Consider the following 27,012-nt stretch of genomic DNA (forward strand, 5'->3'; position numbering starts at 1 on the left):
GGAGAACGAAGTGAACCTCTGAGCGACGAACATCTTAAAATCGTGTTCGCGGGTAAAAGTAAAAAAGTGTTAAGTGCAATTGCACACGTGTTGGGTAATTCTCAGATTCAAGTGTGTGTAATTGTGAACTATTAAACTGGTCAGTTTTAGCTGCCAGGTACAAAAACATTTCCCGTCAACGAGTTGAACAGATGACGGGAATACCAAACAAAAACATGAAGTTGTCCGCGAAATTAGTAATTTCGGACAAAACATTATCAGTGCGAAGTGAAATTGTGACAACGATGGAAACGCAACACAGTGAAAGTGTGAATATGAATGGAAGCCTTGATAACTCCGACAGCAATTTCACGGCCGATGTTTTTTTCCGAAGTCGTTCTTAAAAATAGACGAGGAAAGAAAAGGCGAGGCAGTATTGGAGACGATTCAACGGATGTAACTTTTCAATCAATTATTGCAAAGCTGGAAAGAGAAATAAAAAGTCTCAAAAGAGATAAACAAGCCGTGTCGGATAGGCAGGATGAAGTATCAAATCAACTGCGGACCGTTCATGGTCGGGAGTTGAGCTACAACCGCATAATAGAACGCTATGAGAAGAAAGCCAAGACTGGTGTCCTTACCGCCACTTCACCAGTAATGGCTGCCGAAGAAATCAAGAAAGTGGACCCCGCTTGCGGTGAACCAAGCAAGAAGAACCTGAAAACACCACTTGTGCCTCCAATCAACGTACAGAGTGCCAAACCTTCGCCAGATTCGAAGCCACCACATAGACGTGAAAAAAAAGATGCAGCTACATCACCGAATCCGGCTGGGAATTCCAATGCCAAGGAAGATAGTGTGGATTCTGTGACTACAAAGTCAGCCAAAAAGAAGCCGAAGAGGAAAATTCGAATCACAGTCGTCAACGAACCAGTGAATTCAGCCAAGCAGAGGGATACGACGGAATGTACATCATCACCTGTTAAGGGTGCCTCGTCAAAAACATCGGTAAGTCAGTTCCTGTCATTACAACTTACAATAATAATGTTAAGCAAATGGTAGAACTAATTACAAACTATTGCATTAAGATCGAAATTTGGAATCATCCCCGCTGGGTTTGTTGTTATTCATGGACCCTAATTTGCTTCCAATTTCTTCTCCGGTATTGGGAGTCTTCTAGGCGGACCTATGTTGTTGCCATTCGCAAACGCGTTTAACCAAACTGAACCATATGATTATGTGAATCACCAGAGTAAGTATCTGCGTTTAGAACCTGCGGTGTTGGGTGTCTGCGAACGTTTTTGTCAAAACCTTCGCTTTTTCTTTATTCAATACTATACTATTGTTATCATCCATAATATAATTACTATTCATAATTGCCCACATATGCTTTTCACTTTCCTAATCATATTATTTCCGGGTTTTATCTTTTGAAGCATATTAAGAAGCTCTTGTTCTTCAAAGTTTGTTATTCTTTGTTGAATAATACGGTTAATATTTTTTTCTGATTTACGTCCAATAAGTCTTGTGTTAGTTTGGCTAAGCTATTGCTTGTCGCTTCGATCTTTTTAATAGAAGAGTCCATTGCTATATGTCTATTGTAAATCTATTTCAATTGGCGATAAATTTCGATCAATTGGTGGAATATTATCTCTTAACTCCTCAGCGAGGGTGTTATTAAGCACATTTATTCTGATGGAGTTAAAGTCTTTAGGTTGCTGCCTTTCTATATTAGCCGAAATATATGTCATTATAGTCATGTGATCTGACTCAAAATCTAATACATTAAGTCTGTCAGGTGGCCAAAGCCCTACCGTTGACATAAAAATGTCAATAAACTGGGTCTTTTGGACCCTCTGTAGGTTTAATATATATGCTTTTGGATTGTTATCAATCCAATCTTTTAAACCTATGCCACTTGAGTTCGTGATAGTTCCGCCCAAAACAGGGTGTTTAGCTTTCAAATTGGCGTACAGAAATAAGGCCCTTTGAAATAACACCCCAAACGGAAATGAAAATGGATCCCAATTTTGTGGGTGTTGTTTTTTTTTTTTCAATTTGAAAAATTGCCCCAAAATAGGAAATTTGGCCCCAAAAAATATTACATTTATGCCTCAAAATGTCATTTGGGCCAAAATGCATTTTTGAAATTGGAGTGCATGTCGCAAATACAATGTCACCCCAAACACCGCAAATACAATTAGGCCCCAAACTATCCATTTATGCCCCAAAATATGTATTCACTTAAATGGATGTTAATGAAGCAACAAGTTTGGGGTGTATTTGCAAAAACGATTTTTAAAGATCTTAATGCAATAGTTTGTAATAACTAACTAATTGATGGCTATACTTTTTTTTATAATTTTAACATATTGAAACCACTCCTACTCTCCTACTCTCCTTTCTAATTCTGTTTGAATTGATTTGGAGAGTAGCAGGACAAAATATACATTAAAAAATTTTAGAGAATACAAAGTTTTTGTAAATATTTGCAAATAATGTTATAAAAACAAAAAGCGCCGTAGGCGAAAATTTTTTGAAAAAATCGCGCGATTTTTTTACAAAAATATTTTCACTGTTTTACTAAATAAAAAGTTTTTCTAAAAAAATGCAAGTACTTTTATTAAAACGAAAAGCGCGGCATGCGAACATATTTTTGAAAAAATCGCACGATTTTTTACAAAACTATTTTCACAGTTTGCCTAAATACAAAGTTTTTCTAAAATATTTCGAATACTTTTATTAAAATTAAAAGGGCCGCAGGCAAAAATATTTTTTTAAAAAATAGCTCGATTTTTTACAAAAATATTTTCACAGTTTTCCTAAGTACAAAGTTTCTCTATATGAAATTGCAAGTACTTTTATAAAAGAGAAACGTTTCACAGGAGAAAATATTTTTGAAAACATCGCGCGATCTTTTACAGAAATATTTTCACAATTTAAAAAAGTACAAAGTTTTTCGGTTTAATAAAACTATTTGCAATTTTTTAGAAAAGCTTTGTATTTAGTAAAGCCTTGAAAATATTTTTGAAAAAAATCGCGCGATATTTTTTACAAAAATATTTTTGCTATTTCAAAATACAGTTTTTTTGTAAAAAAATGCTAACACATAAAATTTTCCCGAATTATTTTTTTTTCAATTTAAATAATTAATATACTCTATATACGTAATGAAGCAACGAAAAGGCATCGTGCAATTCTTTAAAACATGACCAAAACCTTGACAGCTAAAGCACTGGATTATTTCCCGACCTTTATCTTTTGTTATAAAGATAATTATATCGTAATATTTTTTTAGGTTAGGTTTTTCAACGAAAATTTCTAAGTAGTGTCTCTTAGTTTTGGAAACTTAAGAATTTACATTAATCAAAAATTTTTTTTATTAATCATCTAGAGCCACACTGGCAAAAAGGTGATAAAGAGATATTTCTCTAATCATCCGTTTTTAAATTTCTATACACGTCAACATGAGCACTTATTTTCTTATAACATGTGACAAATGCTCTGTTCCAGAACCTGCAAGAAGCTACTATTTTTTACTACGATAACATTTTTTCCTTTATGTTATCGGAAAAAATAGTAAAAGTTAGAAGATTCTTGCAGTTCTGGAACAGACCAAAAGTAGTGCCTTTTAGTTTTGGAAACTAAAGAATTTACATTAATCAAAATTATTTTTTATTAGTAGACATCGGATTTTTGTATATTTTTGAAATTTCAACCAATTGTAACTAAGTTATTATACAGTGTTATATCGTTTCAATGACAGAAATTCGATGTCATATTGAAAATAATCAATAATACGTACAAAGCTACAGTTTCTATTGTTTAATAAACGAAATATTTGCATTATAATTTTCAAAAATATGCAAAAATCCGATGCCTATTTATTAGTCATTTAGAGGAAAACTCGCAGTCGGCGTTGAAAATGTTCATAAATTCTTCAGATTTACACTTTTGCTGGGTAGTGTTTGGGGCTTTGTTTGTACCTATTTTTGTTGTAAAAGCAAAAGAGCCTGGTGGCGCCAGGGTTTGTGGTGCTACTCTGTTAGTAACATTACGCTTTTTTGGCGTGTTGTTATACAATAATTTCCTACGTTCGAATTTTTCCTACGTTCGTTAGCTTCCATAAGGCATTCTTTAGAACTTGTTACGTGACCATATGTTTCACACTTGGTGCAGTATACAGGTAAACCGACCGTTTCTATAATTTCCCCTGTGTTTGGGTCTTCAAAAGTTTCAACTTCAACATTTAGTCCTTTTTTGTTTGTTATGGAAAACTGTTCTTTTTCATGGCCGCCAGGGCACATGACGCATCTTGCAATTGGTGCCTATGTGTCCGAAATTCTGGCAGTTTCGACACTGGATAAGTCTATTTTTCTATATTTTTGAATTTTTTCTTTTGAATTTATAATGTATTTTAGCTTTTTAAAAGAGCCTACTTCGGGTGTATTGCCCGTAATTATAGCCACCATCTTTAGAGTTTAGTATGTCGAATCATCGTCGGATTTATGTTTTCGTTTGCTTCTGCTCCGTTTTTCTTTTTTAACGTTAGTAGAACAGTCGCTATTTTCGTCGATGTTTTTAATAAATGTATACATACTCCTTTTAGCTTGGGCGGTAATGTCTGCTAGATATTTTCATTTTGACTTCACAACACAGAAGTAGAGTTGTATAGTTCATGAACGAACTAGTTCAATTGAACGATTCATCGAAAAGAGCGTATGAACTAGATCAGTCAATATAGTTCATTATAGTTCAATAGTTCACTGAGCGCCAACCGAAAGATCCACGAAGACCGATCAACGAACGAACGATTCACAATCTAGTTCAACATGTCGTTTACAAATGCATAAAGTGACGTCGTCGTCAGTGTTATCTGATGCCCTCGTAATGTGATGTGTTTGTTTATTTTTGGATCAAGGTAGTGGATCCGAATGATTGAACTGGATATTGAACTATGAACTAGGTTACTGAACTAGTTCAGTTAAAAGAGCTGAACTATTTAACTAAATCTTTTAAATGAACTAGATTGTACAACTCTACACAGAAGTAGTGAATAGTGATGATTTGTATGCGGTTAGCTTAAAGAGTGAGAACCGCATAGTACTCACCAAATACTATTATTTTTGGCTGTCTGTGCACAAACCCCTGTGACGAGTGGTGTTTAATACAGCTGTGTTCCTTTACTTACCTAAGGTTACTATTTGTTACCATTTTTAACCTGCAAAGCGTTCCTTAACCCCAAAAAGTGGTAAAACTGGCAGCAATTTTTAAGAGAGAGTAAGAGAGGAGAGAGCGCACATGCCTTTCGTTCTTTTACTTTTCTGGTAAAAATGTTCATATGAGAGCAATTTTGACACTCTTCTCTTTTTCCATTATTACCTTTAAAAAAATAAAGGAACAAAGATAAAAACAAAAAATAAATGCCGCTGGTGGAAATAAACAAACCCGCCAGCCCCCCGTAGTCAGTGTCAATGGATTTTGACGGCGACGAGGAAGTGAGATCGGGTTTATCTGCTACAATGGCAGATAAAATTGAAGATGTTAACACGATGCCGGCTTCAACAATGTTTTTGGTGGTATATCCGCAAGCGGTGTTAATACCATAGATATGGCTAGTGATTGGCGCAATACTCCGAAGATAGCAGCGGCATTCAGACTGTTATTTCTGATGGTCAACGCAAAAGAAAGAGACGTAAATCAGACAATAAGATAATGCCGTTGGAATGTTTGGTTTTTCAACTGCAAAAGGATCTGAAAAAAGCGCAAGGAAATAATCGGTCTTTATTGGCTAAGCTTGAATCAGTCATAAAGGCACAGGAAGAAGTTACCCAAAGCTGTCTTTGGCAGCCGGTCGAGAAATCTCCTGTCATCGCTAACCGGCGGAAAAAAAGTGGTCATTCATAAGGGTGTTCCGCCTCTAAAAAAAACACATAAAACTTTGTTGTTGTTGTAGCAGCAATAAAACCTGCATAGAACAGTAGGTTTGATGCTGGGTTGGCAGCCGCTGCCGAAACACTATGGCAAAACTTTGTTTGGCGAGTTCTGCTGTCAGATTGCCAGTGACGGCAAGCAGTGAGTCAACCGCAAAAAGAAGATTGGGCTGCCGGTGTAGCCGAAAATATCAGTATGGTGGTGAATAACGTCGCGTGGGATAGAGAAACCAAATGTGGCTAAAGGTGCGAAGTCGAAAAATATACAAAATCCCTTTGTAGCTGAGTCGACAAAGATTGCTGAAGCAAAGAATGCTGCTGGTGTTGAGATGGGTACAGTTCCTGAGACCTCAACTGTCGGTGCTCAATCTGCAGGTGTGATGGCACCAAACACTAAAAAGATTGCAGCCGGCAAATCCATGCCTGCTTTTACCTTTATAATATAGGAGTCCGTGAAATGTCGGGTATCCTCAACAAGTTTTTTCGCCCAGGTGAGTTTTCAATTACCGACTTAGGTCAACGTGTATTGTCCCTTAAGGTTCGGGCCTAACAAGTTATTGTGGGGTTAGAAATTTGTTGTTAGAGCGTGGGTATAAATTTCAGACGCAAACTCCCAGATCATTGTTGCCCTTTATGGTTATCATTAATAGGCTTCCTAAAGATTTTCCTCAGGCTAATGATTATCTAGAAAATAAGCTGCCGTTTTAAGTGGAAAATAGTAGGTATAGTTAATGTATCACATGACAAGTGGGTCCTTAGAGTTTCTAAAGATTCAGACATTGAGAGTACTTACATATAACCTAAAGAAATATTACCATATAAATATCTTTATAACGAAACATAAAGGTCGGCAAATAATCCAGTGCTTTAACTGCCAACGTTTTGGTCATGTTTTAAAGAATTGTACGATGCCTTGTCGTTGCGTCATTATACCCTACACCACTGTGTGGAGAGAGTATTATAAGTTGGTTTTGGCCAAAAAGTTTGTAACGCATCGAAATAATGGTCGTAGACCCATACTTATATATATCAAAATGAATGTCTCGACGAGCTGAGTCGATCTGGCATTGTGTGTCCGTCCGTCATTCCGTCCGTCTGTCTGTCCATCTAAACCTTGTAATCACGCTACAGGTCGCAATTTTGATCGGATCGTCACGAAAAAAAAACTTATGTGGATAAAAAGACAACGTTTTTTTTTCAAAGCGAATATCTCAGCTTCTATATGGGGTATACCAAAAGCAAAACCTGACAATGAAAGTATAAAATATCACCTTTCTAACGATGTAAAGTAGGTTCTCGTGGGTGATCGAACAACGAAGATATCACAATAGTCGCAAATAAAACCCAAATTTTCATGTTTGCGATTTTAGTTATAATGACGAACATCACAGTTTTGGCTGGGGACTTTCCAAAAGCAAAGCCTGGCTATGAAAGTAGAAGATTCCACCTTTACAATGATGCACACTAGGTCGGCGTAGGTGACCAAATAGTGGAGATATCATAATAGTCGGTAATTCATCCCATTTTTTCATTTTTTTTAAACCCAAATTTTCATTTTTGCGATTTTAGTTATAATGACGAATATCACAGCTTTAGCTGGGGACTTTCCAAAAGCAAAGCCTTACTATGAAAGTAGTAGATCCTATCTTTACAATGATGCTAGGTCGGCGTAGGTAACCAAATAACGGAGATATCGCAATATTCGATAATATATCCCATTTTTTAATTTTTTTGGAAATCACGCTACTGGGCGCAATTTTGATCGGATCGTCACAAAATTTCGAGGGTTAATGTGGGTCTCACAGAGGAAGAAGCCTATTGATTTTGATGCTGGTCGGATAATATTTTGGGGTCGGAATGAGCAAAAACTTATTTGGAGAAAAAGTCAACATTTTATTCCAAAGCAAATATCTCAGCGTCAATAAGGGGTCTACAAAAAGCAAAACCTGGCAATGAAAGTATAAAATATCACCTTTACAACAATGTAACGTAGGTTGTCGTAGGTGGTCTAACAACGAAGATATCGCAATAGTCGCTAATAAAACCCAAATTCTAATTTTTGCGATTTTAATAATAATGACGGATATCACACCTTTGGGTGGGGACCTTCTAAAAGCAAAGCCTGAAAGTAGAAAATCCCATCTTTGAAATTATGCAAAGTAGGTTGGCGTAGGTAGTCAAATAATAGAGATATGTATCGCAATAGTCGTTAATGCATCCCTTTTTTCCACTTTTTCTGCAATCACACTACAGGTCGGAATTTTGATCGGATCATCACGAAATTTTCTCACAGAGATAGAAGCCTATTGATGTTGGTGATGTCGACAGTAGTCAAATATAAAATTAAATATTAATTATTTTGGTTCAGTTCGCCTTTAGTCATTTGGTATAAAAGCCAGATAGGTGAAAACTTTCGCATCTCCATAAAAGAAATGTTTTCAAGTGAAAAGATTATTCACAGAGGTAGTGGTGTAGGGTATCACATAGTCGGCCCCGTACCGACTATAGCCTTTTCTCACTTGTTTTGTATATAGAGTATATTAATTATTTAAATTGAAAAAAATTAAATCGGGAAATTTTTATGTGATTGCATTTTTTACAAAAACTCTGTATGTTTTTAAATAGCAAACCTATTTTTGTAAAAAAAATCGCGTCTCCCAGCTGCAAAAGGTCAACTGTGAAAGTATGGTTGTAAAAAAACGCGCAATTTTTTTCAAAAATATTTTGACTGCGGCGTTTTTCAGTTTTGTAAAAGTATTTGCTATTTTTTAAGAAAAGTTTTGTATTTAGTAAAACTGAAAATATTTAAAAAAAAACGCGCGATTTTTTTACAAAATATTCGTTCTTTTGCTTTCGTGAAGTGATAAGTGATTTAAAAAAGTGAAAAGTGACTGGTCGTGGTAAAAACACCAAGTGCTGATCGAATATTTTTCAAATTTCAAGTTTGGAACAAAATTTTATCTCCGACGCATAAGCGAAAAACCTTAAATTTTCTTTATCCTTATTTCCAAAAATTCATTTGTCTACATAAGTCTTAAATTCTATTATTATATAACTAGTCCTAACAGAATAAATATTTTTCTGGAAATACATCTATTAGATTCATATGGTTTCGCGTAGGCCAGCCCCTCTATCACTTAAAATAGTTTTGACTAGGTCAAACAATTATTAGTTATTTTAGCACGAAACGGGAAAAAGCTTCTTATGCATTTAAACTCTTCTCTCTCATTCTTAACTCTATAACTTAACTCTACAAAAAAAGCAGAATTCATGTAACAAAAACTAATACTACTATTTACACTATGTACAGAGTGAATAACAGACAGTTAAAAATATTTTTCTGTATTATATACAGTGTCTTCCATATTAAAGCTGCCGTATGTTCTACAATAAAATAATATTTATCATCGTTATCAAATAACATGTTATTATTGAGATTTAATAGGCACATAGGAGAGAGATGACCATCATTTGCAGGAAGCTTTGAAATTCTTCTTCTTTATTAACAAAGCCATTTTGCACTAAGTCATTACTATGATTGGAGCATCCTTCAATTGCCTTTAAGGCTGTTTTAGTCCTATATTTATCAATTCTCATTAGCTTACTGGAATTATACAGCTCGCGACAAGAAGGCACCATCAGGTATTCGCTTGGTACGCATATTTAAACAATATCGCAACATTCTCCTCTCAAAGATGCGTATTTTCTCCATCTGTCTTGACGTTATGCCAAACCACAAAACTGGCCTTATGAGCTGCTTATACAGGCACATTTTTACAGCAGTGCTAAGGCCATTTTTTCTTTGCAAATCCCTGCAAATGTTATGAAAACTATTTTTTGACTTCCTTAGGACGTAGTCTACATGCTTCATAAAGCTGAAACTTTTATCAAGAATCACCGCAAATACTTTAACTCACTACAATTTTCAATTCGTTGACCATTTATATGAATGAAAGGCATATACAGTAGTGGTGATTTTGCTGCCAATCGGTTTAGTGCGAATTTGATTTTTCTGCAAAAAAATTAATATGTTAGCATTTTCCAAATTTTCAGTGCAAGTTACACTTTTAACTGCCAATCCTCTAAGTGCGAATTGTACTTAATTACCAGTAATATTTGGTAAGATTACAATTTTTTCACACAGAATTTTGTATTTACCAACCAATGGAATAAAAACTAACGGCAAGTCTTACGACAGTTGCCAAATACAGACATACATTTTTTTGGATGAAACACAGGAACCCAGCTTTCCTTAATTATATTTTCGCAAAAACAAGGCAATGTTTACATAGCGATTTTAAACATTATTCGTTAAACACATTGTTATATTGTGGAAAAATTAAACAAGCTTTTAGTCATGGGACCTCATTCTAGATCTCTTGTGTAACTCTTTTATTAGAACAAGAATTATAAGTGTTTGAAAAATGGTCGGTTTGATTAATTTATCTCAGCAGATTGTTGCAACAACACAACTAAAGTTTACATCACTTTCTGTTACATGTATAAATTCGCATTTAGCGTACAAAGTAAGTAAATTACAAAGAATTATATTTTGTTTCATCCTTCCTTTCAAACGTTTTCGGTGGCCATGAAAGGTTAGGTTAAATATTACAATTTATCGCTTTGCTGCCACAAAATGCGTGCAAAACTTGCTTGGCTGCTAAGTCAAAACTACTGTATTTCCATTTGCAAATAATCTCTTCTTTTTACCCTTAATAATTATTGATTTACACATGCTTGGATTAAATCCTAGTTTCCATTGCCTGAAATAAACGCTCAGCACCTGCAAGTATTTATTAATTAACTTGTTTGCTTTCTTGGCTCTAGGGTGGATGGCCGCTATTAAAATGTCATCAGCAAATGTTATTATAAGCTGACCTTCTTCTGGCTGGGGTATATCCGCTAGGTATATGTTGTGTAGAATTGGACCAAGGTGCAATGGTATGCACACCCGCCTTGCACGCTAAAGGTCGTGGGTTCGATTCCCCGGCCAGTCAACATCAAAACACTTTTCAACGGTGGCAAAATACCCCTCAGTAATGTTGGCGACATTTTCTGAGTATTTCAGCCTTGTACAACTTCTCTACAAGTGGTGTCTTGACACGCCGTTCGGACTCGGCGATAAACAGTAGGTCCCATATCATTGAGCTAATATGAATCGGGGTGCACTCATTGATATGAGAGAAGTCTCCCCTGTCCCGCCTGGGATGTTTGTGGAACAATTATTATTATAGAATTGGACCAAGGACCGAATCTTGGGGGACTCCTGCATTTATTGGTCGTTCTCTATATTAACTGAAAACGATCTATTGCAAAATTTTTCCCTCATTTTTCCAATTAGCCCTTCATGCCATACGGTGTCAAAGGCTTATTCGAAATCAAGGCTAACCGCAATTGTAGCACTCCTATTATTCAGACCCTTAGCTACTTTGTTAGAAAATTCTACCAAGGCAGGTGTTGTTGATAGCCCTTTTCTAAAGCCAAATTAGAATTTTTGTAGAATATTGTTACTATCAAGATGTTCCTTAACTACATCCATTATTAATTTCTAACAATTTGCCCAAATTAGAAAGGAGCGAAATTGGATTATAATTTTGGGGATGTGTGGGTTCTTTTCCCGGTTTAAGAACAGGGGTTACCCTGGCGTGCTTCCTTCTTTTCGAAAAGTATCCAACATTTAAACAATGATTGAACAATACTGAAACTTTTTTAAGAAACCTTGGATTTATTTTCTTCAGCATAAAGTTTGGAATGCCATCCTCCCCACTATTTTTGTTTTTTAAATTCTTAATGGCACTGCCTAAATCTCCTGCCGTTACCAGCTTAACAATTTCTGTTACATTAGAAGTAAATGTTCCATCCGCTAAAACGCCATTCCCAAAACGATATAATGGCACTTCATTCCCATTGTTAGCCATTGAAGATGCTGTATTGAAGTTAGCTTGAATTTTAGAGTACTCATCAGCAATTAAATCTGCCTTATCCTTATTATTGGAAATGTTCAAGCCCTGCTCGTTTTTTTAAAACTGAGACTTTCCTTCTTTTGAAACCGCTAAATCTTTTAACCTCTCTAAACATATCCCCATTACACTTGATATTATTAAGGAAATTTGTATAATAATCATTCTCAAATAATCTAATTTTTCTTTAATAATTTGTCCATTCTCTTCAGAATAGAGCCCAAGGTGTCGTATTCTTCCCGATTTAGAACCCTATACCTTCGTCTCCTAATATTCTTTTTCTGCTTTATTAGGTGGATAATATCTTCCCTCCAAATATTAGTGAGTGTATCTGCCTCTCTACCTATTTCCGATATGCTTAATGGAAGACAAAGCGTGTACTCATTTTGGTCCAAAAATTGGTTGAACTCATTGCTATTGAAGGTTCTGAAGTCAAATAATTCTTCCTGTACACACCTTTCCAATCTACTGGATTGGACAGCCAAAAATATCGCTTTGTGATCTGAATTATAGTCCAATGCTTTAACACAGTTAATTCCGTCCGAGGAAGCAATTCCAATATTATCTGTGGTGATGAATATATCAATGTACGAATGTACATTATAAGCACTTCTAGAAGGGCCGTCTATTTGCCTTATTATCATATTTGGTGACAGGTCTAACCATTCACTAAGTACCCTACCACTAACATAAGTACCCTACCACTAACCCCATAAAGGGTTCTTGGCATTTAAATCAGCTTCTATAATTGCTTCTCTATTTCCTACTATATTACCTAGGTCCTAGGTTATAAGGTCTTCCATTCTAATATTTTCACCTGGCTTTTTATATAAAGATATTACGATTAAGTTGTTATAGTGTCCCTTAAATTCCACAACTATCCCTTCAATTTCGCCCAAATCCACATGTATTTCCTCGGCCATCCAATTTCTAACCAGCACTGCAGTCCCTGCACCACGACCGCCTGCCGTATCTTGCCTGTGGCGCACTAGAGACATTTGCATAAAATATATTGGGATTTAATAAAATATATTGGGATTAACTGATGGAGATTGTTTTTCATTAATTTTTGCCTTAAGCCTATCAAGTAATTTTAGTCTAAAGGGACATTTTCTAAAACTAGCAACATGGTCACTGACCTCGCAATTAACACAATATACAGGTTGCCCTATTTACTTGATTACTTTTCCTGTAGCTAGATGTGTGCTGATCTGCTCAGCATTATATTGGTCCTTAGGTGGGATTGGACAGCTTTTGGGCCCATGCGATTTGCCACATTTTACACATCTGTAAGCCATATTGCAGTCTCCTGCAATATGCCCAAATCTCTGACAGTTCCTGCATTGCAGTATGTCTTCTCTTTTGTAGGCTTCGATTGATACTCCACATTGGAACATGAATCTGCTTTTACATCGCTATCTCTTGTGAGCTGTACAATCCAGGTGCTACTTTTGTTTTAATGGAATTTATAACTTTTACTTTTAGTTCTTTATAATAATATAATAACTGATAATGTCATCTCTATCATATGATCCTGTCAATCTTCTTACTAATACTGAAATTGGGTTTTCTTCCTTTAAGGTATATGTGTAGAATTCACTAATATTCTACTTTAAGAAATTTCTGACTTTTGAATGTTCCTCACTTTTAGTTAATTTCAACGTTTCTAAATTTATATTTAAACTATTATATGTAAAAACGCTATGTCCTAGCAAATTTCTTAATTTTTCCGTTAACTCTTTTACATCTACGTTGTATATTTTAAAAACCGGAGAAGGGCTGGCCTTACCTTTTTTCTCCACTTCATTTTTTGGGTGAGATTGTATTGTTGAATTATTGCTGCAGCTGGGTACTTCTTCTTCCTTTTGATCTGACGTATCCATCGCTATTTGATTCTCTCCTTATACAACACTCGGACGCTGACATTTCTTCTCTGCTTCCGCCTTGATTTAGATTTCACCAATGCGAATCCATCTCTTGCTTCCTTAGTTTGGCTAACTTTTTCAGTTTGCTGCTGCGGTACTTCAATTTTTTGTTGTGCTGGGATAGCTTCATGTTGCGATGTTTCATATGTTATGTCATTATGCACTTCTTTATTTTCATAACTCGGTTGCTGCAATTGGCTCAATTCATCAATTTTTTGCCCTTGGCTTCTTATGACATTTTCCAGTTCGAGAATTCTATTTATCATTATTTCGCGTTCCTTCATAAGTTCATCAATAATTCTTTGATTGCGATCACTTAGATTTACTTTGTCGTCACTTTCATGTTCATTAATAGTGCTTTTCATTGTCTTGCCTTTTTTATATTCAAACTCTTTCTTTTTTTCATTATTTTCACTCACACCTTTGTCAGCAAAGCTGCATTGATCACTACTGAGTTCATCGGTATCCATTTTGCGGCAGTTTTTTGGGACAGAGGCAAAATTGCCTTGCCCGATTTCACTTTGTCTTTTCTCAAATAGAGATTGTAATTGTTCGCACTTGGGTGACGACTATTTGCACTCCAGTATACTTATAGGAATTTTCAGTTTCAATTTTTTTCACTTTATTTTTTATAATGTACTTTCTACCTGCTATCACGATGTGTTCACTTTCACTGTTCAAACCGAACTCCGTAAAAACATAAAAATTGCTCGCAGTTTAATGTGAACAGTGAGAAGCGAATAGTAGGTAGCAGCCCCCATATTCTGTGTTATTGGCCGTTTTGCACAAGGACTCATAACGCCAATTCAACCCCACTGGCGGGCAGAGCCAACCCCGCTAGCACTCCTAAGCCGATGTCGACTAATTAAGCAATGCGGATTTTGCATATTCTACACCAAAATTAACATCAAAAACCACATCATCGTTGGTGGGTACTATTAACCCCATCGACACTCCTACGAAAAATTTTGACGGCGGCAAAAATTTTAATATCCATTTTTCTGTTGATACCACAATGGAAGACGAAATTGAAACCAACAATACTTCAATGCAGAAAGCAAAAAAACCTGCCGGCGGCAAAAAATCAGAAAGTGGTAAATCAGCAAACGAAATATTGGCTGGTCTAACTTCATCGACCAATGCTGTGTTTGATGATGCAGCGAGTGATGGCGGCTATTCGGTCGCTAGTGAAGGCAAGCATAAATGCTGCCATTGCAACATGGGCGATGCTGACCACCAGAACATCACACTGGAGGTCACCATTCGTCAGCAAGCGTCAACCATCGCTCAACTAGAGCAGTAACGAGAGAGCTTGGCAGTTGAGTTGGCCGCTGTCAGAGAGGCTTTAAGAAAATATGGCATTTTAACTGCAGAAAGTGCCCCAACCACCAGTGAGAATTCCGTTTTGGCTGCCGGGGTCGCCGATAATCCCGGTATGGCGTGTGATAAAGTGACTGAAGTCGAAAAGCAGTGGACTGAGGTCAAAAGTAATATGAAGAAAGTACGGTATGTGTTAAGAAAACCGAGCGTCAACCAACATCAACGATGGAGACAAATGAGGACTTTAATCAGCCACAACCCCTGATGGAGACAATTGAGGATGACAATTATTAACCAACATCCACGTGCTGCTTCCAACCTTAATGTGCAAGCTACCCATAAACCAAACAACTGATCAATGCCAGCGATCACAGTCTACGAGGCAGGTTCCCATGAGATCTTTGGTGTACTTAGCCAGCATTTAAAACCAGGTGAGTTTTCAACAACTCTTGTTCGAAATCGGTCGTAAATGTTAAGACAAAAGGTCTTGACGTTTTTCATTTAGTTAGACAAATTTAAACTGATCGTGGATATAAATACCACACCCATACCCCTAAGGAATTACACCCTCATATGCTTATAATTGAGAAATTGTCGGATGATTATACACACGCCGAAGTAATTGATTCCTTGGGGATGAAATCTGGGTTGAATATTAAAGTCGTTGGTTTAACTAATGTTTCATACAGACAGGCTTCTCAGAGTAACCAAAAACTGTGACATCTTAGGTTTGTATAATCTAAAAATGATTGTGGACTGCAATATTGTTATCCGTAAGGATCATGGACGTCCAATTACGCAGTGTTTTAACTGCCAACGGTGTGGACAAACTGCCAAATTCCATTCCGATGCGTCAGATGCCTCGAGAATCACGATTCTGATAATTGTACTGTTCCTCCCAAGGGACAGGAAACCTTTATTGAGTACAATGTTCCCCTTTCGGGAGAATTATTCAAAAAGGTAGCTAAACTACTATCTTGCATTAACTGTGAGAAGGTCGGTCACCCTGCCTGCGCACGGGATTGCCCGGTTCGCCTCGCAATCTTGCCTCTCAAAACACAGCAAAAGGCCCAAACAAAGGCAAAAGCTGAAGTGGGCTCGTCGCGACTATCAAACCTTCGCTCCGGCAATTCTTATGTTGCGGCATCCGGGGGTGGGTTAGACCACCCATTTCATACGCAGCTAGAGGCGCCCTAGCTCCAACCCTCCACCGTCTGTTAGTGTTGACAATACATATAGTATTGTTCAATACTTCGGTACGGATTTCAAAAAAAATGCGAAAAAGCTAGGCAATTCGGGCCTATCTTCGAACAAATTCGTAATTAATCAGGCATAGACGCCACACTATCGGCATGGTTGCTTTTTAAATAATATTTATTAATGCGAATTCATAAGTGTCTCACTCTAGAATACACTTTTTAAAACTTCTAATTGAAGAAGAATTGAGCATAAGCTCAACCCTTCACACAATTTTACTTTAGGGGATATAAAATATTCCTACACTATCGAGATGGGCAGTGCGCCGGTGGCACCACGGTTGCCAATCGAGATGGCTCCTCCGTAGCCTTCGTTTCTTTGTACCTTCGTCCGCAGGATAACCCTTTAGTACACGTCATGACTAATGTCATGAATCTTTACAATTCTGGGGAAGTCTTAATAGGGGCAGACCTTAACACGAAACACGATTCGTGGGGAGGATCAACTAGGAATACTAGTGGCAGAGTTCTGGGCTGGCTTTTATTTGACTGTCCAGACTTTCCAGTTATAGGATCGAATACACCGACAAGGCCAAATGATGCATCTGGCTCATATCTGGACATTTTCCTAAGTACACTAGGACTTTCACTGGTTGGCGAGGGAAACGTCTTAACAGCTTTTGACTATGAATCGAATCGTAGGGCGATCCAGATACAAATCATGATAGGAAATGTTGCGAGGCAAGAAGTGCAGTCTTTCCTGAACTTCAATCGCTCTAATGTTACACGATTTAGGCGGCAACTGAGACATGGGCTAGACGAGTGTCGTCTACCCTCAGATAGGAATGTCACCACTGAGGAGATTGACACTTGCGTAGAAAATTTAGGAGAAGTATTTCGTCATGCTATTTCTGTGCCGAAACCAGAGATGGTCTGTATGCCAATTTGTTAGGTTTCCGACGGTCAGAAAGTTGTAAACGTCGAAAACGTCATATACCCGTAGAAAACGTAAAAAAAGTAGTAAACGTCATAAACCTCGAAAAAAGTATGTTACGACCCTCTTTTTCACGTAATACTAATTGCGCAAGCCTGTTTTTGTAATTGAAGAGTCTCCGGACATTTTTTTTAATTTTTGAATTGTTAAAAATATTTTTATTACGAATTTTTTTACAAACTCAGTGTTTATGGTTTAGTTTCGTTGTACAACAAATTGCATATAAGCAAAACTTAAAAAAATATATTATAAATTGCTCCCACTATTAACAATACACAAAAATAGTAAATAAAAGCAACATAATGTAATTAAATGCATAAAATCCATAAAAAATGTCTAGATGTTAATTTTATTTAATTTTTAACATAACTAAAAAAATTGAACAATATGTTGGATAGCACGCCATCTACAAAACATTCTGAACACTACCACTACTTCACGTATGTTGCATCTGTTTAATTGATTTGACAGATGTCAAAGATTTTGCGGGTGGAATAATAAACAAACAAATAAACATTTAGCGGGAGAACAAATATTTTCCAACAGTAGAGAATTTAATAAAAACTTAAGAATGTTGCAACACCCAAGCAATGCGCAACAACCAATGGGGTTTGGGGAATGTTCTGGTGCTACAGGTGGTCGACCATTGCATTCCTTTTGGTATGGTTTCACAAAAAGACGCGAAAAAGGAAAAACAATTGCACAATGTACAAAGTGTAAGCAAGTTATACGCAATACGGCCATGAGTAGAATGCAAGCTCAGCGGTAAGTTTTCCACTTTACAGTGTTATTGAATGTTCCATAACTCAATTTTTTTGTTTCTAGGAATAAATGCGCCTTACAACAAGATACCGAAGGTAATGAAACCAATTTAGTTGAAGAAGGTGTGTCACAACCAGATGTAAGTGTTCATTGCGTACTAGTTTTTTTTATAAAGTTAATATATCATATATTTCTTTCCAGTTATCATGCTCGACAACATCAAACACTCAAACAAAAATTAAAGATTTTTTTCGTAAAATCAATAAGACGGATAAAGCTAAACTGGATATTCGGGTCGCAAGATTTTTTTTCGCCTGCAACGTACCCTTTGTTGCAGCAAGTAACAAATACTTCAAGGAATTTTGCAATCAAATGCAACCCTCATATAAACCACCAAGTAGAAAAAGACTTGCTGGACCACTATTGGATGCAGTGCACCAGGAGCAAATTGAATTGAACTCTAAATTTCTGAACGAGGGTGGATATTCTGTACTGCTCATTGATGGATGGAAAAATTCAGCCTCCAATACTAAAAATGTAGCAGCATTATTGCACAACTGTGATCACAGAATTTTTTTGGAGTCCTACGATTTTTCAAATACTAGGGAAACGTCAGAAAACCTCGTTGAAGTAGTGAAAAAAGCTATCAGTTTAGCCAAAGATCGATACAAAGTAGAAGTTTTCGCTGTAGTGACAGACAATGCTTCAAATATGTTATCAATGGGACGAAATGTTGGATTGATCCACACTACATGTAATGCCCATACTGGTAATTTACTATCCAAGGATGTAATTCGAAATTTCGGAATAAGTCGAGAATTAAATTATCTTTGTGCGCCTTCAAATAACCAGAGACGATCTACAAGACTATATTCTCAACAAAATGATGATACGTTTGGTCAACCGGAGGAGGAAGTTCACGAAAATGTCTCAATCCTTGGTAAAGTCCATAAAATTACACTGTGATACAAAAGTGGACAAAATTTTTTTGCAGGATTTCTGATGCACAAATTCGGTTTTGTGGGAGTCCATAGAAGACGAAAATACCTTTGGTTTCTTTGGGTCACTTCGGGTTTTGATTTTATAACGGCAAATGTAGTGAAAAATGGGCTTTCTTGGATTTTCAAATTTAAACGGACATTACTTCTTTTTTCCACAACCGATTTGCACACACTTTTTTTCATTATAAAGGGGAAAGTAATGCCTTTCGAACAAGCCACAGATTTTTAAAATCGGTTAACAAATGGCTAAGTAATAGTGGTTTAAGTGTGACAAAAACGCATTAAAAAACAGTAAAACATTTTTCCTTGTGCCCTAGGCTGCGTAAACGACACCTAACGGTACAATTATTTACTGTTAGCAAGTAGGAAATTTAGTTGGCTTTCCAAAACGGGAAAAACCAACGAAATCGGTTGAAAAATGAATGCATTATGGCATTTTTTGTGTTTCAACTTTTTGGTTTTTTTCATATTTTCCTTTATAAAAGATGGGTATCTTAGCATGTATGATTTTAATTGTGATTATCCTGCTTAACAATTACGCACAAGGTATCAATGTTTTATAAAGGAAAATATGAGAAAAAACCAAAAAGTTGCAACACAAAAAATGCCATAACGCATTCATTTTTCAACGGATTTTGTTGGTTTTTCCCATTTTGGAAAGTCAACTAAATTTCCCACATGCTAACTGTGAATAATTGTACTGTTAGGTACCATTTACGCTGCCTGGATCACAAGGAAAAACATTTTACTGTTTTTTAATGCGTTTTTGTCACACTTAAACCACTATTAATTAGCGATTTGTTAACCAATTTTAAAAATCTATGGCTTGTTCGAAAGGCATTACTCTCCCCTTTATAATGAAAAACAGTGTGTGCAAATTGGTTGTGGAAAAAAGAAGTAATGTCCGTTTAAAGTTGAAAATTCAAGAAAGCCCATTTTTCACTACATTTACCGTTATAAAATGAAAAACCGAAGTGACCCAAAGCAACCAAAGGTATTTTCGTATTCTGTGGACTCCCACAAAACCGAATTTATGCATTAGAACGCCTGCAAATTTTCACTGTAGCACTGTGTTATTATCGAGTTTAAAAAAGTTAATCTCGAAAAGAAGTTATTTTTGCTTGGGGGAACCAAACCAAAATTGCCTTGTTCAACAAGATGGTGTAGTGAACGTGATGGACTTTTTTGGTTGATAAATAATATTGGCAGAATGAAGCAAATATCTGCAGAGACTAACACCGATGGAAAGCCATTTATCAAACCGTCTATAAGTGAACTACTATTTAAGGAAGATTTCATTCAATCCGTTAATGAGCTTTTGGAACTCTTGAATCCTATAGCTATACTTATTAAAAACTGTCAAAAGTCGGAATATTCTATAGCAGATGCAACAGAGGAGTGGATAAAATTGTTAGAGACAGCAAAGCCAGAGTTATACAAGGTGGCGGCAGAAAGATGTAGGACTAGTAATGTTTTTAATAAATATAATCTCACAGCAAATGTATTGCATCCACTTTATAAAGGATTAAAACTGGATCCGGGACAAAATGAAAATGTGGAAGATTTTTTATTAGAAAATCTTGACGAAGATGGGCTGCAATCATTTTCTGAGTACAAAAAGGCTACAGGATTTTTTGCGTTGCTCTCAGAAAAAACTACTAAGCCTGCATTATTCTGGGATATGGCTACAAGCAGACACAAATCATTAGCGGCATTTGCTCAAAAACTGTTAATGATACCTGCTTCAACAGCTCAACTGGAGGGGATTTTTTCAAATTGGTCTCATGTCCATACTGACTTAAGAAACCGGCTTGACATAGAACGCTCTAAAAAATTGTTAGAAGTTTACTTTTCTTTAAAAGTTAATGAAAATAAGGACATCTTTCATTATACCGACGCCTCTGACTCCAGCGAAGATGAAAATAATTAATTTGTTACTCTAATTAAAATGAAAAAGTACAAGATAATTTGTATTTGCTATAATATGACCTGAAGTATACTAGTACGAAAAAATTTTGTACCTTTTTTTTTAAACGTATTTAATACAAAAATATATATAAAATGTATATTTTTATTTTAAAATGAATTTTCTTGTTTTGTTTTTGTTTTAATAAAATCTGATCTCAAAAGAAATAATATAATGAGTTTGATTTTTATAAAAAATACATAAATTGTTAGGTGAAAAAACTCGATTGTTTCTCTGTCAAAAACCTTGTTTTTCGGCTAGGTTTACGACGTTTCTGACGTATGTAATATACGTCAGAAATGTATGTCAGATACGTCATTATTGCAGACAGACCATCTCTGGCCGAAACAGAGAGAAATGACAAAGTTCTTGGGGATCTCCCTACAAGAATTCGCGGCTTTATACTCGGGCGTCGCAGGCTATGCCGCACGCTTCGGAGATCAGGTGATCCGGACAGATACCCAGCCCTTAGAGCAGATATCCGCAACCTAGATCACATTTTTGAATATTAAATTAAAATATATTTATTTATTTGTATTTATTTATTCCTGCACAACAAGATCAAGATACTATAAGTTACAGTGCAGGATTACAACTATTAAGAAATACATCCAACTTAACCTAATTACAAAAACAATTATAATTTTAAGTAGAATAACATTTATAATTTTATGAATACATATCTTTAATTTGAAAATTTTAATTAATAATTATTTAGAAAATCGTGAAAACTTATATTATGCCATTATTTCCCTATTCTGAAAATATAAATGAAGCCTTTTCGTAAAACTGTACACATTGCTGATGCACTGTAAGTCATATGTTAGGGTATTCAAGAGACGTATGGTTCCTATGAAGGCATGCCTTTCGGATGACCTGTTACGTCATCTAAGGGGTATAATTTTTTTCCTCTATAAGGCCTGTCAAATTTTATCCTATTAAAAGAGATATTTCGGTTTTTGTTTATAAAAAATCTTGTGTAGGTATATAGCTTTCATATGGAGAAAGAAATCGAAACTAATGCCATAAAAAGAGCATGCAAATTGGGACACACCCTGTGTTCTTCTCAGACCACACATATAACGAATGATGGTATTAAAAGCCAGTAGAGTTCCGATCCATATATCAAACCCGGTATAAGAAAGGTTTTCGCTAGATGTTGTCTTATTGCGAAAGGGGTAAACGACAGCGTTAACCATAAAGCGCGTAATTTTAAGTAAGTTTGTCCAACCGCTTGGCTTATGTAGTTTGACCAACTTAGAGTGTAGTTAAATATTACACCCAGGTTTTTTGCTTGAGAAACAATTTCAATGTTTTCGTTATTCACCAATATGTCAGTGTTTTCAATATGCATATTTTTTCTGGTTCAGAAGAAGGCCATTTGCGTTAGCCCACTTACATATTCTTTCAAGATCAAACTTTAGTTTAAGCATGGACTGACTTACATCTCTGACATGTGTGCTTATGTATCGAAGTTGTAAATAATAAATATGAGGTCATGCTTAGAAAAACATGACGCAGAAACCTGATCATATAAAAGGACATTTGCAGTACTATTGATAAAGAATAGATCAAGAAGTGTGTTAGTTGTGGAGGAAAAATGAGTAGGACAGATGTTATATACCCTAACGCTAGCATATTGTTTATCAACGTGGAATCTACCAGTATATTCGAATTGAAGTCGCCAGTGAACAAGGCAGGCTCCAAAAGTATCTTGGGAGTATTCGTGTGGACGGTAAAACCTACGGTAAAGTCAAAAGGGCGGCTCACTTCAAAAGTTCCTATTGACCAGTAAATTAATGACAATTGATCCATAATCACAGATGATGGAGCTAAGGCAGAAAGCTTTGCTGACCATGTACAGGGAGTGTCTCGGCCTATTGGTGCTTCGGTCGGCGTCCTCTCTGGTGGTCCGGTTTACCCGATCCCAGGGGAGTTCGATTGCTTTCGTAGCTCAGTTAGTCGAGCTATAGAGGGGATCGACAATCGGTCACCAATGGTTGAGTTTTCTGGGGCATTCTCTGCAGATGGGGCTGTTGTCAATGATGCCACTCGCTGGAACGAGGGCGGCTTTATAAAACCCAGGTGTGTTGGTGGGGCTCTAGCTCGTAGACCGGCACGTAAATCATGTGGTTTGCACAAAATCCCTGACGCTACCTTAAAAAAGGCAGGTGAAATTATATTTGGTTTTTTGGCGGTTTTTTTTTAACTATTGTTTGAACCTAGGGTACTTTCCAAGGGCATGGAAGGAGGCAATGCTGGTTATTATCCATAAGAAAGGTTCTCCACCTAACCAGTGCGCCAGTTATAGGCCGATATCCTTACTATCGGCGGTTGGCAAGCTCTTCCAACATTTTATTCTCGAAAGGTTAAGGAAACTCGTTGAGGACAAACGAGTTCTAAGGACAACCAATTTGGGTTTAGGGCAGGCCTTTCGACTGACCATGCACATACTGCGTTTTCGTCCTATGTCGTTAAGGGGCTGAGCAATAGGCAGGGAACAATTGCGGTCAGCTCAGATTTTTCAAACACCTTCGACACCGTCTGGCATGACGGGTTACTGGCCAAGATGGTGCAATTTGGGTTTGACCACCAAACCTGTAGGCTAGTAAGGAGTTTCCTCACAGAGAGGTCATTTAGGGTCAAAATTGGGTAACGACTTTAAAGTCGTAGACCCATCTTGGCTGGGGTGCCCCAGGGATCCTTGCTTGGGCCCATGTTGCATAACTCATATGTACGTTAGCGACATGCCACAACCTCCTCCGGAAGGTCTCGTACTGCCATATGCTGACGACGTGTTGGTGGCTAAGACAGGCCCTCTACCTCACCAGGCCGAAGCAAAACTGAATGACTAACTTGTAGTTAGTCCCCTTTGGGGACTCAAGCTAAATGGCTGTTACGTTTACCGGCCAAACACAGTACGTTCTGCCGAGTTTCAGGACTGTCCAGTTATCCAAATTGGGCTTCATATTGTGGAGGTAAAGGACAGGATGAAGTACCTAGGAGTAATTTTTCACAAGAGATTTAACTTCAATAGGCACATAGACTTCATCCTGTCCAGAGCCAAGACAGTGCTGTTCAGCTATCAAGGGCTGTTGAAAATGAGGAGGACCTTTCCCTGAACTTCTAATATACAGGCAAATTATTAGTCCCAGACAACGGGGTTGTTGAAAACGCCTTGTCGTGTAACCTTAACACTAACAGATTGAACGAATGCCGGCACCTGCCTCCAGGTGCACTACTGTGCCAGCTAAATGAGGGACTGTTGTTTGTGAATGAAGAGCTTAATTTCTATCACAGGCGATACAATTCCCAAAATTTATATAATATCGTGTACAATAATGCACAATAACTGTTTTGTATATATTGTAAATAGTAGTTAAGTTTTTAAGTCTTAGTTTAGTCTTTTAGTTTATAAGTACATATAATTTTTTGATATAGCCCTTTTTTGATGGATTTTTTGGGGTATGAACTGTAACGAATTTTTATTTACTTTGTCTAAATTGCTGCTAGTGGCAAGACCACATCGATAAATGTAAAGAAGCAGTAGGTAGCGGAGCAGCTACGGGATTACTTTTAAGTTAGTAGAGTAAGCCATTCTGTTAGTATGTAAGACTCTATCCAAATAAACATGGCCTTTGGCAAAATTGAATTGTATCCATACTCATTTTAGCTTGGGCGGCAATATCTGCTGAGTTTTCAGACAAATGCCCCCCACATCTCCTATATCAGGCATGTCGACGGCATACTACAGAGCTGCCGACAGTGATTACGCAGTCGAAGCCTCAATGATAACAAACTTTTATTTTAGTTTGAACAAAATATCTCTTTCAATATTAATTGGCACTTAACACTTTTACTTTTTCCTCCAGATGTTTTCATATTGACTTCACAACAAAGAATTCGTGAATAGCGACGATTTGTATGTGGTTAGCTGTAAAGAGTGAGAACCGCATAGTAGTCAGCAAATACTATTATTTTTGGCTGGCTGTGCACAAACCCCTGTGACGAGTGGTGGTTGATACAAACAACCAATAAACGCCGCTGTTGCGAATAAACAAACCAGCCAGCACCCGTAGTCAGTGTCAATAGATTTTCACGGCGACGGGGAGTGAGATCGGGTTTATCTACTACAATGGCAGATAATATTGAAGGTGTTAATACGATGCCGGCTTCAACAATGTTTTTGGTGGTATATCCGCAAGCCTTGTTAATACCATAGATATGGAGAGTGATGCTGCTAGTATTGCCTATAATGAAGGCTCATTGGCGCAATACTTCGATGATAGCATCGAAATTCAGACGGTTATTTCTGATGGTCAACGCAAGAGAAAGATACGTCAAAATGCAAAATAATCTGATTAAAGCTCAAGAAAGTAAACGGTCTTTATTGGCTAAGCTTGAATCAGTCATAAAGACCCAGGAAGAAGCTGCCCCAAGTTATCTTTGCAGCCGGTCGAGAAATCTCCTGTCATCGCTAACCTGGAGAAAAAAGTGGTCATTCATGGGGGTGTTCCGCCTCTAAAAAAACACCTAAACGTCTATTTGGCGTAACTAAAAAAACGAGTACTGCTGTCTCATGGCCGGTGGCAGAAAGCAGTGAGTCAACCACAAAAAGAAGATTGGGCTACCGATTGGGCCGAAAATATCAATATGGTGAATAACGTCGCAATGCCAGCGACTGGGATAGAGAAAGCACATGTGGCTAAAGGTGGGAAGTCGAAAAATATACAAAATCCCTTTGTAGCTGAGCCGAAGAAAACTGCTGAAGCAAAGAATGCTGCTGGTGTTGAGATGGGTACTGTTCCCGATACCTTAACTGTCGGTGCTAAATCTGCTGGTGTGATGGCACCAAACACTAAAAAAGACTGCAGCAGGAGTCCGTGAAATGTCGGGGATCCTCAACAAGCGTTTTTGCCCAGGTGAGTTTTCAATTACCTACTTATGTCAACGTGTATTTTCTTTTAAGGTTCGGGGCCTCACAGTTTATAGTGAGGTTAGAAATTTGTTGTTAGAGCATGGGTATAAATTTCAGATGCAAACTCCCAGATCGTTGTTTTCCTTTATGCTTATCATTGATAGGCTTCCTAAAGATTTTCCCCAGGCGGAGGTTAAGGATTATCTAGAATATAAGCTACCGTTTAAAATGGAAAATAGTAGATCTAGTTAATCTATCACATGACAAGTGGGTCCTTAGAGTTTCTAAGGATTCAGACATTGAGAGTCCTTATAACCTAAAGAAATATTACTATATAAATATCTTTATAACAAAAGATAAAGGTCGACAAATAATCCAGTGCATTAACTGCCAAGGTTTTGGTCATGTTTTAAAGAATTATACGATGCCTTGTAGCTGCGTATATAGAGTATATTAATTATTTAAATTGAAAAAAATTAAATCGGGAAAATTTTATATGATTGCAGTTTTTACAAAAACTCTATATGTTTTTAAATAGCAAAAATATTTTTGTAACAAATCGCGTCTTCCAGCTGCAAAAGGTCAAATGTGAAAATATTGTTGTAAAAAACGCGCGATTTTTTCAAAAATATTTTCGACTGATACGCTTATCAAATCAAATGATTTATTTCCAAAATTTATTTTATACATTTTGAATTATAAGTATATTATATATATGCTTTACATCTAAAGTGTTTTAACACTTATCTAGATTTACATCTTTTAAGGTATAATATATAGAATTTCGTGTAAGGCCAGCCCGTTTTTTCTTTTATTTGTTTTTATACTTTTACTTATAACTAAATAAACAATAAGCTACAAACTAAAATTAAAGATAACAATATTTACAGTTATAGTATACATAAAGTTTTTCTAAAGTTATTGGTCTATTCTGTATACTAAATTTTCAAAATTATGTGTTTTATATCTTCTATGATATAATACTAAATTACCTGAGGAGTCAAATATTTCACCACTGTTATTTAAATTTAGAAGACTCATAGCAGGCATGAATCCAT

The 27,012-nt window shown here is 36.6% G+C and overlaps 2 protein-coding genes across 6 annotated transcripts in view; one reads left to right on the forward strand and one right to left on the reverse strand.

Moving 5' to 3' along the window:
* LOC141394148 (uncharacterized) lies at positions 1–26,234 on the forward strand. The gene is made up of 2 exons (XM_073968086.1): positions 1–987; positions 24,909–26,234. The coding sequence occupies exons 1-2, from the start codon at positions 319–321 to the stop codon at positions 24,921–24,923; spliced, it is 684 nt and encodes a 227-aa protein (XP_073824187.1). The 5' UTR covers positions 1–318; the 3' UTR covers positions 24,924–26,234.
* The window catches only part of LOC141394146 (uncharacterized), a 143,159-nt gene that overhangs the window by 48,016 nt on the left and 68,131 nt on the right, over positions 1–27,012 (reverse strand). The window lies entirely within an intron of this gene.

Source organism: Musca autumnalis, unplaced genomic scaffold, assembly GCF_047663935.1.
Source record: "Musca autumnalis isolate F117 unplaced genomic scaffold, ASM4766393v1 scaffold_2, whole genome shotgun sequence".
Taxonomy (NCBI): domain Eukaryota; kingdom Metazoa; phylum Arthropoda; class Insecta; order Diptera; family Muscidae; genus Musca; species Musca autumnalis.